General features: G+C 49.5%; 1 protein-coding gene across 3 annotated transcripts in view; it reads left to right on the top strand.

Moving 5' to 3' along the window:
- ADAM12 (ADAM metallopeptidase domain 12) overlaps positions 1-16616 on the top strand; it is a 335028-nt gene that overhangs the window by 299632 nt on the left and 18780 nt on the right. For all 3 annotated transcript variants that reach the window (XM_059398802.1, XM_059398803.1, XM_059398804.1), the window contains exons 17-21: positions 1606-1683; positions 4615-4723; positions 7956-8091; positions 8716-8824; positions 10622-10801. In XM_059398802.1, the coding sequence (XP_059254785.1) occupies positions 1606-1683; positions 4615-4723; positions 7956-8091; positions 8716-8824; positions 10622-10801 (612 nt within the window). The remainder of the gene's footprint in view (positions 1-1605; positions 1684-4614; positions 4724-7955; positions 8092-8715; positions 8825-10621; positions 10802-16616) is intronic.

The raw sequence follows: 16616 nt of genomic DNA, 5'->3' as shown, positions 1-16616 counted from the left end.
AGCAGGGGGAAAGCAGACAAGGATATTTGGGGGTTTAGAAAGAAAGTCAACAATGAAAAGTCAAAACAAGAAACTGAGGTTTCTTTTTAACATTCTGCCACATTGATTTTTCTCAGCAGACTTTCTCATCAGGCTAAATGAAGGCAAGTTAATAAAACATTTTAGGAAAGAGGATTAATCAGCATGCCTTTTTTTAGGACCCCCACCCTCAAAAGGATTATGAAATCATTCACCAACACGGAGGTCACAGAATAGAAAGTCATAAAATAGAAAGATAGATTCAGCTCCATGGCCAAGTCCCCAGGGTAAGAATTCTGTGCCCTCCGCCCCGTCCGGTCATATACTCTGAGCCACAAGTGCCTCGTCCCGAAGGAAATGGGAAGATGGTACGTGAAACACGATGTATATTCCTGGGGTCTCCTTAACCACACGTGTCAGCTGCTCCTTTTCTGGCTTTGACATTAGAATGACACTGATATTTTAAACTGTAGTCTGAACAGCCAGAAGCCGGAACTGGGTGCGTCTAAACACTGAAATTCCAAGGCCTCGATTTGTCAATGAGTTTTTTCCTCTATGTGCAAGAGTAAATGCACTTCCCTCTCCGTTCCCGCAGAACACGGGTTCTTTGAAAGCTGTTCTTGGCCTTCATTGCTTGTGGATTAAGAGGAGAGCGGCCCCCATATGCAGGGGTTCTGACCCAGGTCCTGCTGCGTTCTCTGTAGCCTCAGTTTATTTTGTCAGCTGGAATGTGACAGTCCCCTTGGCCAAGATTCCCAGCAGCCCTGGGAGTTGTCCTGGGCAACTGGCACTATTTTCAAAGTGCGTCACTGGTGCAAACTTCCCGTAGGGAGATTCTACTCGATCAGAAATGCTTCTGCAATCTAAAAATTAGACTTCTCTTTCTCTGCCCCCACTAATTTGTAACGTCTTAGAGGAAATAAAGGGCCTGATCCTTTGAGTCTGGAGTATGTTAGGCACCTTTAAGATGAGACTACACTCCTGCAACCAGCATGGTACGGTTTAGGAAACTACCGCCCCTGCAAAGGCTTGATAAACACAAGGGAACTGTCTGTTTTCCTCCGTGGGGCCTTTCCGTTAATGGTATGTGGCAGTGACAGTGCTTGTGGGTCAGTAATTTGGAAACGTTCCCATGTGTCAGTATCTCCTTTAAAAGGTTCTTGGACCTGGATTCTTGGAGTCTCTGAGTCCGCACAGGCCCCAGGCTGAGGGCTGATACATTTCTTCTCTCTTTATCTTTCATGGAAGGAGCAGATGGGGGGGGTCAGTGCGGGGCGGGGGGGGGATGCCGCAATTCATAGGTTTTGTTGCAAGCTCTAAACAAAAATCAGTTATCCTCATCTCCTAATTGATGAAACCATATGAAGCACCACATTGACCTGAGTCCTGAAATGTGCCAAGTCCGTAAGCAGGTGCTCAAATCCAGGTCAGAGTTAGCTGGAAAGGGCATCGCTGTGCTGCCTCCGTAGCAGCTGAAGGAAAATCATCTTCCTCGAACTTTCTTGGCTTTCCCTTTTGAGATCACAGATGCGGTGCATGTGGTTGGAAAGGGGCTGAGACGTTCACCACGTTTTCCTTCTTCCACAGATTTGCCTCAATCGTCGCTGTCAAAACACAAGCGTCTTCGGCGTTCAGGAGTGTGTGAAGCAGTGTCACCAAAGAGGGGTGAGCGGCCCAGTGGGCTTCCTGTAGCCAGTCCCTAGCAAGCAAAGCACCAGTTTGTTCGTTTGTAAAGGATTCTGCAATCCGCAACTTCTAAAAAAATATAGCTGTCGCTTCCATGCTTTCTTCTAAAGACACTAATTTTCTCTGACCTTTACGTAGCAGGAGAAATGTGACTTTTATTTAGCAAAGAAAATCAGATGGAGCCATAATTATCTTTCAGATGAGCATCCTGTGATTTTTAAAAAAGGACTTTGTCATCTTCAAAGTAGTTTTAAAACACACCTTCCTGCATAAAGGATTTTGCCTTAAGGTTTCGAACAGAGCTGTTCCTCTGTTCGAAACCTTAAGGCAGGACCATGATTCTAAGGCAGTACCAAGAAATCTAAGGACCAAGATTCAGAGCATGGGTCTGAATGGAAACACTTCCAAAAGCAGTTAAACCAAGGGAGACAGAACATACTGATGACGTGTTCTTGAAATCTCACACAATGCATTTCAGCTAAAGAAAGTGGTTACTTTCGTTCAGAGAATTGTTTTAGGAGAGAAGAGGACTCTAACTGTTTAAAACATAATCTATTTTTTCTGATGGGCTTAATTATTTCCAATGGAATCATATTAATCTTGATTAGCCATGCCAGGGGTTCATTTGTTTTTCTGAAACATTCTCTGCAGAAATCATGCTCCCAATTCTATTTTTAAAACTCGCAGACACTCACCAATGATTCTAACATAGAATTATGGGGTTTTCATAAAATGGCGATTGTGCTGTAACTATGAAGGATTGCAATGCCATCTCTGGCCGGTTTGTTGACTGCAAGTATAGCTAACTGTCAATATAAAACAAAATCCTTTTATGTCTTTGTTGGATCATAGATTTCTTTCTAATGGCCCTAAGAGATGGTCTGGTGCAGCTTCATTATGAAGGAGCCCAGGACCGAGAGGCAGTAGTGCCTGTCCAAGGTCATGGGACCAGGTAGCAGGCATGCTGGGGGGCAGACCCTGGGCTCCTCACCTTGCAGCATCCCTGGGCTCCCATCCACATGCTGGAGAGGAAAGGCCCACACTCACGGAAGAGTTGCCGTGACTTGGTGACGAGTCACTTGACCACAGCCCTTCCCCGAGTGAGACCAGGCTCACCAGCTGTGCCTCCAAAGGGGATAGCAAAGCTGCCAGTCTCTCTGCTGCCAGTGCAAAAAGGGCACCGGACTCCAGTTTGCATTGGGAGACCGTGCAAAATGGAGTAGGCAGTGCTGGGCCCGAATCCTCGCAGGTGCGTGGCAGGTAGTGGTCAGCAGCAGTGTCTTTGAGAGACAGGCAAGACACTCAGTGTCCCCACAGGCTGGGCCACTCGGTCATCAGTGCCACAGGGGGTTAGTGTTACAGGAATATAGCTTCCAACTTATCATAGGTTGTCTGGACTGTCGGTCTTATTTTAAGGAATTGGGGCTTTTTTTAAAAAGATTTTATTTATTTATCAGAAAGAAAGAGAGAGATCACAAGTAGGCAGAGAGTCAGGCGGGGGTTGGGGGAAGCAAGCTCCCTGCTGAGCAGAGAGCCCAATGCAGGGCTCGATCTTCCTGAGCCTTGAGATCATGGACCCTGAGGCCCTGGACCTGAGGACCCTGAGATCATGACCTGAGCTGAAGGCAGAGGCTTAACCCACTGAGCCACCCAGGTGCCCAATTGGGGTTTTTGATGGCTGGATCATCAACAACAACAAAAAAATCAGTGAAAGCAGGAAAACATCACAAATGAGACATCTACACCAAACATTTTATTTTTGCCTTAGAGAAGTAGGTGTTTGGCCCCATCTAGCATAGTCGGATGCAGGGCTGAGGCCTTTGGGATGAGTGTCTGACTGTAGGTCTGCACCGACTTATATAAACCACACAAAGCCCATCACCTGCGATGCACAGTTCCTTTCTGTAAGCGGAAGAGAACCTGGGATGCTCAGAAGCAACCCGACTGCGGAATCCTTCCTGGTCCGAGCAGCCCTGCGGGGTCATTCGCAGGCGACCCATTCCAGATGGGCCAGAAGCTCTTCTTAGCTACTTGCCCATATTCAGTGTGCCCACGGCATGCCCCCCATTTTCAGAGAAACAATACCCTCTTGTTTCCTAGCTCCTGTGCCCCTTGCACATGCAGGAGCTCCGTAAGTTCCGTAGTAATGGTAGCGGGTCTGACAGTCAGCTCAGGCTAGGGGCGCCTCCTCCGTCGGTCACCGCTAACCAGGTGAGCTGGAGCTGGTCCTTCCCTGGGGGGCTCTGGCCACCGATCCCAGAGTGAAGCCCATCCTCCGGCTTTCTCAGCACTCCTTTCCTGCCACGAGGACCCCAGGGTTTAGTAGGCTGTGGCCAGCCCGCGGGGCTGGGAGGCAGGGAGGGGCCGCTGGGAGACTCCCCAGGCAGGTGGGCGTTGCAGGCACGAGACGTCAGAGCAGGTCTGCCGCCTCTCCGAACTTCGTGTCTGCAGGAGGCACGGCTGTGCCCATGGGTCGGGCCTGGGGTGGCCGAGGGCTCAGATTCCGCAGCCCTGAAGCAGGGTCGTTGCTCACCATGGAGGGGGCTTCTCATTGTGGGTTTTTTTTTGGGGGGGGGGGATTCTGAATTGAAAAAGAGGACACCAGAGAAGGAAAAGGAAAAAAAGAAAACGAGGACCTGGCCGTTGATGGAGGGAAAGGGGTGGGAGGCAGGGGATGCCCCCCGTCCCCAGTACTGCCCTTACAGCAGCGAAGAGGCAGATTGTTACATTCGCAGCCTTGGGCTCTGGTCCCACCTGTGTATTCAGTGCTCGAGGGAACTCTGACCACAGGGCCTTTGCTGCCGTGTGGCAGCCAGTTAGAGCTCAGAGATTTAGCACCGCCCCACATGGAGGGCGGGCGCTAACGCTGCTCCTCTTTCTCGGTGTCCCCCTCCCCCGCCGCCCGGACAGGTGTGTAACAACCGCAAGAACTGCCACTGCGAGGCCCACTGGGCGCCTCCGTTCTGTGACAAGTTTGGCTTCGGGGGAAGCACAGACAGTGGCCCCGTCCGGCGAGCAGGTGAGCAGGGACAGCATGTCCCCAGGAGTGGGTGCCGAGTGACCGGGGGGACTGTGGGAAGGCAGGTGCAGATCTTCCCAACAAGACGAAGGGCTCACCAGCGGTCCGTGGGTGTGCAGGTGTAACCACCCCCAGGGGGAAGCCCAGGCACCCCCACAAGGGCCCGACACAGTCCGAGGCCCATGTCCAGGCTCTGTCCCGTCCTGACCTTTGCCAAGAGTCCTCCCTCCGCTCTGGCTGAGTGGCTGACTCTGTCCCTTGTTCACCTGTGACACTTTGCTTAGCCAAGGTCATTCCGACAGCGCGTCGCCAAACAGGTGCGAACTGGGGTGTGGGATAAAAGGCCTTGGTAAAGCCCCGCCTCGGTGCATGGGCGACCAAGAGGTGCGAGGCCGAATGTCTCCTAAAACGCCTGCTGGAGAGTCACCTCCTAGCCTGGGTGGGCGGCCCCGGCGGCCCCGGGGGGAGCAAGAAGGCTTCTGCGCGCGGAGCAGCCGTGCGGCGCCGTCACCGGGCTGCGCGTTGGCTCCATCTCCTCGGGCACTTGCCTCACGCCCAAGCCACTGTCATTCTTCCTTCTTTACAAATAAAGGACCTGGGGCCTGGGGGAGGCCAGTAACTTCCCCACAGCCACACAGCTACGAGTGAGACCAGGTCCCTCTGCCCCTCAGAAAACCCTCCTCGCACCAGCGCTTGCTCCCCACTGCTTCTCTCCCGGGGTGACCTTGACGCGTGGTCTCCGGGCGCCTTGCGGCTCTCGCTGAGCACCTGTCAGGCAGGGAACAGGCGAGTCTGAACGACGCCCCTTGTAAAGGGAAAGAAACAGAAAGGTGCAGAGGGCCGGCCCGAGCCCACTTGTGCTGACACTCAGTGCTCACCCGAGCCCCGGCACGCTCAGACGTTCACTCGGTGGCTCGTGCTGTACAGGGGACACCCCCTGTCCTCACGTCCTGATGTAACTGGCGGTGGCATCACCACATCTTGAAGACGACAGACATAACGCTGCTCTGCGGGGCCAGGCGGTGAGGGCAGTGCTGGGATGGGGGAGGGGAGCACCTGCCCCAGGGCCACATCTGCAGACAGTGTCAGGAGCTCCTGGTCGTCCTTCTCCTTAAACTGGGTCTGGTCTCAGCGTCCCTCTCAGAGACTCCAGGCAACCCCGCCCTCGGGTCCAGGCTCCGCAGCAAGGACAAAAAGGACCAGAAAGTCTTGCTGTCTAGTGAGCGGTCCTTCCGGGAGGTGTTGGGGGGTGGGGAAGCAGGTCTGGGCAAGTGTACCATTTGCTCGCTGACGTCTCCGCCCGGACCACGGCACATTCGCTGCCCCGCGGTTGACATCTGGAGCCAGTGGGAAGCGTGTGTCGTGCTCACCTGGCAGGATGCTAGCTTCTGCTCGGACAAGGGCACAGGCCCCCGTTCCCCCCACATGGGGGTTGGAGCGGATTGGCCAGGACGCTCTGGTACTGACCGCGGTGCTCGGGTGTGGGGGCTCCCCCACGCCTGTCCCTCACTGGAGCAAGGAAGCATCCGTGCCTCTGTCCCCTGCCGCCACGACTGCGTGAAAGTACACCTAAACGCACACAAAGAGGCAGGCATGGGGAGCTCTGTCCTGAGCCTCCCTGCCCCCACTGCCCCCCAGCCGGACCGTGACTTCTCGAGCACCTGCCACGCGCCAGCCACTCTTCCAGGGCCCAGAGACACGGAGCAGGCCCAGCGGGACCCTGCAAGAGTGCGGCCGAGGGAGGGGAGACCAGGGGACTTGGGGAGGTGGGCCAACGTGGCAGCCACATGGGGCCTGGTGTTTGCACCGGGTGAGGGGCCCAGGGGGCCCCGGTTTGCCAGCTCGAGCGGCATGATGGCACGCACTGCGACAGACCAAGGCAGGTGGCCCAGATGGTGCAGCCGAGTTCATTGCGGGGCCTAGGAACTATTGATCAGCTTAAGACTTGCGGATTGATTGCGAGGAGCTGGAAATTGTGGCTCGTGCTATAGCTGCTCACTTCATTCATTGGCTTTGTGAAGACACAACAGCACTCTAGCCAGAGCCCTCGTCTGAAAAGAATGACATTTTGGCCAGAAACCCAGAAGCAGGGCTTTTCCAGTAACACTAACAAGGGAATCAAGACTGTCATATGTTGATTGTCTTACTTAGGCTGAGACACATCCCTGATAGGACTTGTCAGTTGGGGACGAAGTCCAGAAACAGGGTGGGAGGCGTTCTTTCCCAGAGCGGGAGCGGGCCGGCGGGGCCTGGCGGTCAGCCCCTGTGAGCACCGTAGCCAGCAGCAGGGTGGGGAGAGCCTGGGGGGACCAGCACCTGCACAGCTGTCCCCAGCAGCCTGAGGGGGCTGTGGCTCACCTGCCAGGGGAGGCACGCCCTGCTTGTTGCTGGCAGGGGGACAGAGACCCGTGAACCCCACATCTGGACTCTCAAGGACTCCACAGAGCAGTGGGAGCTGCCAATCCAGCCCCTCTTCAGCCTGGCAGGGTCATCCCCGGGGCTCTTTCTGTGGCCAGAAACCAGCCTGAAGCTTTGACTTTCCCTTCTCTTCCACACCCTTCAGGGGGGCTTCTCGGTGTCTTTGTACTGAACAAAATGGGAGCAAATCCCAGAAAAGGGATGTTCCCTTGGAGAAAATAAAAAGCCCCCTCCCAGAGAAAGGGCTTTGCTGCCCCAAACCTGTAACTTGAGTCCCTAACGTCACAAACACAATGAAATCTAACAGAAGCAAACCCGTGGGCCTTTCCTTTTAGCTATGGGTTTTGTGGGGTTTTCTCACTTATTTTGACAATGTCCAGAAGTAGAGTCTTGGTCTAAAGACAATAAACACAGACCCCAGAGTTAAAGAATGAGAGGGGGAGAGCACGGGAAGGAGCTTATCTGTGAGGGGGCTGGAGAGGTCACTGTCCAGGGAGGTAGCGGCTCCCTGCCACCATCTGTGGCCACCATGTCCACGGGGCAGCGGGAGGGTTGGCGGCGACATGTGGTCAGGGCTATGGTCCCACCCGCCAGACAACCTTCCCGTTTATCAAGAGCTATTAGAAATGCATCACTGGTGATGCAGACTGAACCTCAGACATGACCTTTGAACTAAGACCAACATATCAGTACGTCCCCTCACGGCATTCCTGCTCCTTCCTTCAGAGCGCGCGTGGCCGTGAGGGCCACGATCTGATACTTCCCGTATTTCATCATGACTCTCTTTGCCTGAGCAAAATGTGTTTTGTTTCAGATAACCAAGGTTTAACCATAGGAATTCTGGTGGCCATCCTCTGTCTTCTTGCCGCTGGATTTGTAGTTTATCTGAAAAGGAAGACATTAATTCGCCTGCTGTTTACAGATAAAAAAACCACCATTGAAAAGCTAAGGTACACTGGGTTTGGGTCATCTTTTCCAGAGACGGCATTTGCCATCAACGCACGGGCAACGGCTCCTCTTCTCACTTTGTTTTCCTTAGCGAAGAAAGAGGTCAGATTTTTAGATAGTAAAACCGTTGTTTTGGTTTTTTAAAATCTTTGCCAGACCAGCTGCCTCCTTTCCGTTCCCGTCAGACTGTTTGCTGCTCGTTGCATGAGTAAGCAGGCGGAATCACACTGATACGTTGGTTCCCACCCTTATATCAGTAATTTTTACAAGACACAGGATCTTAAAATATTTTCGTCAGCTGGGGTAGCTTTGGATCTAAATGTATTCGAAGACAATCTTGCTGAAATGCCCTCTTTCTACCAAATAACTCCCAGGGGTCTCAGAGCCACGTGTCTATAAATTGCAAAAACTAATTTCACAGAATAGTGGCTTTGGGGAGAAAAAAAAAATCAATATATATTTTTTAATCTCATAAGAATGTTAGATAATTTTTCCTTTGCATGTTTACCATATTGAGTTAAAATAAGTCAATTATTTTTTTGAGCGTGATTGTGAACAGATCAGAAAAAGTCGAGTCAACCAGAGGGGAAACGCGCCTGTTCACGTGTAACGCGATTGTGTTGCAGGTGTGTGCGCCCTTCACGGCCGTCTCGCGGCTCCCACCCTGGTCAGGCTCACCTCGGCCCCCTCAGCAAAGGCCTAATGAGGAAGCCGCCACATTCCAGCATGTCGAAGGTAAGCTGTCGACAAACGTGAGAAGTTCGTGGGCACCTTGTGACATGGGTTTCTCAACAGAGCTTGAGTAGGAATAGATCCCAGAGATCTACAGATAGTTTGTGATGGGACCAGATCCCTGAAATGTGGAGTCCACCCACTTCGTGACGTAATGGCTGGGGGCTCCTTCCACTCCCACTGTGCCCCATGGAAGCTCTCCGAGATCCAGTTGAGGCGATGTCCCCAGTGTGATGTACTATGTGGTACGTCATGGGCCATGATCCCTCCAAGCACCCAGACCTAATTCCCAGGAGGCCCACTGGGTCTGCCTCCCAAGCAGGTTCCTGCCTCTGGGCCCCTCCTATGGTTTCAGACGCTGCCAGCAAGGTCTGAATCATCTTTGGCCCTATACCTCCCCATGCATTTCTAAGAGTTACAGGGAGCCCATGACTGGGCCCCTTTTGCTCCAGCTCTGGGCTGTGTAAGCTCTGTCTACTCTAGCCTGTGGTTTCAAAGAGCTGGTCCAAACCCCAAGTCCCTAACTTGCTGGCCGCCTCCTGGCTCTGACCTTTCCTGCTTCCTTGTGAATTATCACCAGAGTCCACTCCAATATTTAGGTGTCCCCATCAAGTATTTCTGCCATATGCATGAGAATTTTTGAATATTGGACTCGTTCAACAAGAGTCCAAATTATGCGTGACAGTGTTGGTTTCAAGAAATGACAAATGATTTTAAATAGAACTATCACTTATTTGATAAATCATAAGCTATTTTATCTCCGTTGCTATAAAAAGTTTAGAGAACTGGGTTCCTAATACGCTTTACCACCTCTCAGCCCCAAATGTAGGACTATATAGCAAGAACCACCAGCTTTGCTGGTGAGAGCCAAAGACACAGCTTTCTTTCGAAGAGCCAAAAAATGGGAAATGACCCAAATTTCCAACAACAGGTAAAAGGATAAACAAACTTTGGTCTATTTACACATGGAATGCTATTCAGCAATAGGAGAGAATGAACTATTAATATATATGACATCATAGATGAATTTTGAGATGATTATGCCAAGTAAAAAGAAGAGTCCACACTCTATGATGCCGTTTCTGTGGAATTCTAGAAAATGCAAACTATTTCACGGTGACAGAAAGCAGACCAGTAGTTGCAGGGAAGGGGAGGCGGGGAAGAGTGGGAGGCAAGGGTGATGGTGGGCGTATGTCATTACCTTGCGCGTTGTGATGGTTCCACTGGTGTGGACACATGTCAAAGGGTCCCACTTCACCCGGTTCCACTATGTGCAATTAGCCGTCTTTCTGGGAACCTCAATAAAGCTGTTTCAAGGAAAAGAGGGAGGGTGGGGGCGTGAGGCATCTGTTCTGATCTGCCCTAAAAGCAGGAGCACCATGTAGGAGGTGACCCTCCAGGTGCAGGCCCCTCACCTCAGCCGGCTTCCAGAAGCCTCCATCGTCCTTCCCAGGGGTTCCCTTGGTTCTCCCTGAGCCTGGAGGGCACCACCCGCTGCCTCAGTTCATAACTCCTCCATCCTTTCCTTCAGATGTGGTCTGTGTCGTCATGCTTGTTGGCGCCTGCCCAGGTGTCCTGGGCCTATTTGTTGATGAATTTGTTGATGAACCAGTTTTTAAAACTCCTGGAGAAATGGATCCCGCTATTCCAGACTGGGTCAGAGGGTGCTTCTGCTCCAGCTGTGAAGTTTGCACAAGTAGTGATGGGCTCCCTCTCGGGAGAATGCACGACCAGTAAGCACCGCCCCCTCCCGGGGAATGGTGACTCCCATGACACCATGGCTTTTGCTCCCCTCTACAGGAAAATACCAGGAGATGGCCCCCATGTCAGAACGTGGACATCAGCGGGCCCCTCCGAGCCCATGACGCCCCTCCACCCAGTTCTCCTCAGCGAGTGCTCCCGCCTCTCCAGAAGGCTCCTCGTGCGCCCCTCGTCCCCGCCAGACCCCTGCCGGCCAGCCCTGCACTCCGGCAGGCCCAGGTATGCCCTCGCGGCTCTTGTGATAGATGTCATTCAAGTCCAGACCCGCCCACATGCTGACCTCTGGTTGGTCTGCTTGCCAGGGCCTCCGTGAAATGCAGATAACTCAGCTCCTTGGATGGTTAAACAAGATAAGCCATGGCAAGCATTTAGTACAGGGCTCGGTATAGTCACAATATGTGTGTTTTATCAGGAATATCTGTGCATTCAGAATAGCTGAGGCAGCTGCCCCACTTACCACCTAATCCAAACTCTCAGAAGAACAGGACGCTGCTACTAATAGGGCCTGCACAATAAATCAGAGATGGTCACCTCAGGGGTCGCAGGGTGGTCGCGGGTCTTCAGCTCGGGTCATGATCTCAGGGTCCTGAGCCCCACATTGGGCTCCCTGCTCAGTGGAGAGTCTGCTTCTCCTCCCTCTGCCCCTGCTTGGTTGTGCTCTCCCCCACCCTAAGTAAGTAAAATATTTAAAAACAAAAAGAGATGGTCACTCAGGAATATTGGTGGGCATACTTTCTTACCCTTTTTTTATTTTCAAAAGGACTCACAAGACTTTTACCATCCATTAAGTCTCTCCCTCCCAGATGCAGCACAGTATTACATCCTCCGTATCTGTCATCTATCTCATTTTTATGCTGTTTTAGAAGTTGATGGTTTCTGTTTGTTACGACCATGAATAAGACATCACTTCAGGATTAAAATTTGAGGTGGGCAGACAGTAAAAACAAGCACATGAGAAACACAGAGACATAATCCCTGATAATTTTTCCCTATTATCATTGTCATACTTCTAGTAATTGTTGTATTTAAGAATTTCATGTATTTTTAACATAATTTAGATTATTATGTATGTACATTGTTTTACAGACTCCTTTTTTGCCTGAAAATCATTCCTATTTACCACAGCACTAAAAATTCTTAAACATGTCTCTTTAAAAATAGCACTATATATGTAGGTAGAATAGTTTGTTTTTTTTTTTTAAAGATTTATTTATCTGACAGAGAGAAATCACAAGTAGACAGAGAGGCAGCCAGAGAGAGAGAGAGAGGGAAGCAGGCTCCCTGCTGAGCAGAGAGCCCGATGCGGGACTCGATCCCAGGACCCTGAGATCATGACCCGAGCCGAAGGCAGCAGCTTAATCCACTGAGCCACCCAGGCGCCCGGTAGAATAGTTTTTTAAGCACTTGCCAATTAGTGGGCAAGTTTGGATGTTTTTAAGTTCTATTCTAAATAGTTCTGTTTTGAAGATGCAGACAGATAAATTTTGGGACACTTTAATTATTCCCTTAAGAGATCTTCCTAAAAATGAAAATATTGGGTTGAAAAGTGCTATAATCCTTTTAATCCTTTTTTCAGGACCCCTATGTATATTTGTATTTCCAGATTATTACAGAGCATCTCTGTCTCCATGACTTTGCTGGTTCTAAGTCTTACCATTTCAAAGCTTTGTCAAATTGATATATAAAAAAAAAAACTCATTTTTTTCTGTCTAGTGGTTCCGTCGCTTACTCAAAGGGGATGTTGATGTCTTCAATGATGAATGTGTCTCTTTTCAGTCCATCAGTTTTTCCTTCGTCCATGTTGAAGCTCTGGTGTTTGTGGTACACAGAGTTAAGACTGTTGTTTTTTCTTGGTGAATGGACTCTTTTGTCATTATGTCCTGGCCCTCTTTGGTTCTGGTATTTACCTTTGTTCTAAAGTCTACTTTATCTCATCCTCATATACCCACTTCAGTTTTCTCTTGATTCATGTTTGCAAGATGTGTCTTTTCCCACCTTTCTACTCTTACTTTTCCTATGTCATTGTATTAAAAATGAGTTTCTCAGAGACCACATGTAGCTGGGTCATCCATTCTGTCAGTCACTGTCTTTTAATAAGTGTGTTTAGATCATTTACTTTTAATGTAATTATGGCTGTGTTAGAACCTACCATTTTAATGTTGTTTGCTCCGTCTGATTTTTGTTTATTGTGCTCCTCTTTCCTGAATTCCTGTAGGTCGGTTGAACATTTTTTAGTGTTCCCTGTTGAGTGATCTACAGTGTTTTAAGATATGTCTTTGTGTAATTTGCCATAGGGCAGGCTTTCACAACCTCAGAATTGTTGGCATTTGGAGCTGGGTAATATTTTGTTCTATGGGACTGTTGTGTATGTTGTGGAACACTTAGCAGCATCTTCGTTTCTACCAAGATGGCAGTTGCACATGGAACCATGTCTTTGAACTTCACCAGATGTCCCCAGGTGGACAAAATCACCTGACTGAAAAACTGTCTCTCTAAAGGTTATACCATATGGATGTAATTTATCACAGTCTACTAGTATCGGTACGTTGTCACTTCAAGTGTAAAAACATTACCACCTTTGAGGTCTCTTTATCCTTCTCCATTTATCACATAGATGTCTTAAGTGTTGCCTTTATGTGCACTGAGAACCACTTCAGATGCTATAATTTTGCTTGCAACCATGAAGCAGAGTTGCTTAAAACAAAGTTCTAAAACTGAATACTGGTCTACTACCTCTACTCACTTATCCACCCTTTCTCATCTTCCTTTCTTCCTGATATTCTCAGTTTCTTTCTGTTATCAGTTCTTTCCTGTATGAGAAACATTAACTATTCTGTTAAAGCAGGTCCAATGGTGACATACTCCTTTGGTTCTCCTTCATCCAAAGATGTCTACTTCACCTTTGCTCCTGAAGGATATTTTCACTGGATATAGAATCCTGGGTTGACTATTCTTTTTTGACATATGAAAAATGTTCCACTTCCTTCTCGCCTCTATGGTGATTGGAAATCTACTGAAAAGTTTAGCCCACAGTCTCTGTTCCAGGGAAGAGATGTGGCCTGTTATAGTAAGCAGGATTGGGAAGCAGGGCTCTGCCATCTCCAGGATGTGGTGACCAATTGGGGGGCAGAGGAAATGGCTTTTTCTGCTTCCCACCTGGAACTGGAGTAAGGTCGGGTACAGTCAAGATGTTTCGCTCTTACTGAGTTACCCTGTTCCCCAACTATTGGCTGCAGCCAGAAGGCCTTTTAAAAAAAACAAAAACAAGAGCTCACTCTTGGGTAGTTCCTTGAGTTCTGAGGTCTGACAGCCAGTCCATTTATTTTTTTCTCCAACTTTCAGAGTCTCAGTTGCTCTATGGACTTTCTCCAGACTTTTGTGTTGTAATTTGTGGGAGGTATGGTGTGAAGGGGGCTTATTCCGTCTTGTCCAGACCTCATCTCATTCTGTATCTCTCTGATTACTGGCACACTTAGACTGCGTTTTACATATCTGTTAACTAATGGTGTAACATTAAATTGCCCCTCAAAAAACAAAAAAGCCTTAATCTGTCAGTGATTTCTCTGCTGCAAAAAATCCCACCGTGGCCAATTGCAGGCCATCAACGTAATCTCACCAAACAAGGAGTAGAGAATTGGCTGACATGAGCTTGGACCAGCTAGCTCCAGCATGGAGCTGCTACTGACTGTATTTGTTCCGTGAATTGTTCCTGCCCTTGGCCTACATTCTTCTATTTGGGAGAGACTTGCTCTTCCCAATTCATAAGAGTTCATCCTCTTACCAAGAGCATTTTCCCTCTTGCGGTATTTATTGCAAACCTTTCCCTGGCTTACCTTTAAATTTTACTTATGATATTTTAGGGTGTAAAAGGAATTCCAGTTTTGCCTGTTAAATGTATTTGTCTTTTGTGTGAATTCTCCCCTTTCTTTGTGCTTGCAAAGTCCCCTTCCATTTCACTATCAGTCAAGGTCTACCTCTAGTCTCTTCTGTTTATTTTATTGGCTGTTGAGAGTTCTTTACAGTTGTTTTTCTGACCTGTCTCGCATTTACATTGGGGGAAGGCAGTAAACATGCCCTAAACTTTTCTAGGTGATGGACTTATTCGAGAATCTGATGAAAGCTATGAACCCCCAGAAAATGCACCCATACTCAATACTTTGCATGTAAATTTCAGATATCTGCAGAGCCTGCCAGCTCTTTTCCCATGGATTCCCTCATGCTGAGGCTTTTTATGTCTCTCTTTAAACAACTTGCCTATGCACCACGTCAAACTGGGACTGTCTTTAGCAGACCATGGGATCTGAGGCAAAATATTTCCACTTGCTGGTATCTTTTTTTCCTGACAGCAGCCAATGCCTACAGAAGTCTCTCCCTCAAGATTTCCTTTAAAAACAGGCCCCGAAAAAGGCCTTCATTCTGTTTTATGAAATGAAGGAAATGTTACCCTTTAAACATTAGGAACTGAAAAATCCACATTTCTCACTCCAGGCTGGTGTCTGTCTGGAGCTTTTCCGAGACATATGATATAGATTAAGCTCACGCTTCCTCCCCCATCGCACGTAGAGAGCTGGAATTAATTCCATGCAGGTGTGGGCTGTGTTTGGAGGTGGCTTATTCTTGGCAGCACAGATCGAATCCACTGACTGACACTGCACTTTTGAGTCCCCGTGCCCGGTCCCCCACAACCTGACAAACACACAGCTACATGGCTAGCCATGCGTCGTTCATCCAGACTTACCATCTGAACCTTCCAGAAGGAAAATGTTACCGTAAACACGATATCTACCTCACATCGAAAGGCTAAATGTTTGATCTTTCTGTCCAGCATTCTGTGTGATTTATACAAATCGAGGCCGTCTGACTCCGCTCCCCGGCTTGTCCACAGACGTCCCCTTCCCGGGTACCATTTCCTTTGCAGCAAAATGTCCCTTGGAACACAAACTTCTCAACTACCTCCTTGGCCTCGATCAAAGAAACAAACTCTTCATTTCCTTTTCATCCTGCCAGCTATTTTAGAGAAAACTTAAGGCAGTACGTCCATCTGGCTGCTGGCTGACTTGCCAAGTTCCCCCAGAGCATGAAAGGCAGAAGGCGGGCTTGGGAACAGGAGAGTAGGAGGAGGACACAGGGGGGTCACAGAGGTGTATGACTGCCTACAGTCGTGCCTTGTGTCGTTGGGGAGCATCACAGAATACCACACCCAGCGTGGCACTGACCCTGCCCTGCAGGAAGGCTCCCTTGTGTGTGTTGGGTCTGAGGGGAGGGCAGCAGGGATCAGACCAATCAGAAAGACGTTTCCATCTTTCAGGCCACTTTGGAAGCACCAGGTGCCTTTTTCCGTGGGTCCTGCTGCTGGGTGGTTCATCTCGGTCTGGCAGGAAGTGAAGAGGAAAGAAAGGAAGTCTGTGCACAGATCCCAGAAAGCTTTAGAGCCCTTCTGGGGATGGTCATTCTTAAGATATTCTCTGTTGTTTTTCTCCATGAAAGGGTTAAAAATCACTCAACTTTGCACCCCCCCCAAAAAAAGTCAATATTATCATTATGATCATTTTTTAAAATAGAATAATGTGTAGTAAGGGGAGAAGATACAGCACCTAGCAAGTGTGGGTCTTGAGCAGAAGTCTGAAAGGAAGTTCTTGGGAAGAAGCCACTTGAGATGGCAGGCTCCGGCCTGACCCCTGGGCTGGGACAGGAGGGACAGACACCTGGCAGTTGATGACCTGCACAGAATTCAGCCAGAGGATCACTGTCTGGACCACACACTTGGTTCATGAAGTCAACTGACCTGACTTCCAGAAGGGAGGGAGGCCCCAGAAACACTGGGTGAGCTAGGGACCTTGAAGGGGAAATATCTGTGTGCTGGTGCCCTCTGACCTACTTAAACTCTCAGGGAAGCAGGCAGACCTCCAGCCAGTCCCGGGTAGGGAGGCAAGGCTGATGTCCAGGGGGAGGACAGCGCCTGCAGAGTCAGGTCTGAGATGCTTGGAGAGGATCCCAACCCGGGTCGGGAAGAGGAGCCCAGGGGAGGAGGCAG

The sequence above is a fragment of the Mustela nigripes genome, chromosome 4 (genome assembly GCF_022355385.1).
Source record: "Mustela nigripes isolate SB6536 chromosome 4, MUSNIG.SB6536, whole genome shotgun sequence".
NCBI classification, from domain to species: Eukaryota; Metazoa; Chordata; class Mammalia; order Carnivora; family Mustelidae; genus Mustela; species Mustela nigripes.
This window is presented reverse-complemented; position numbering and strand designations above follow the sequence as displayed.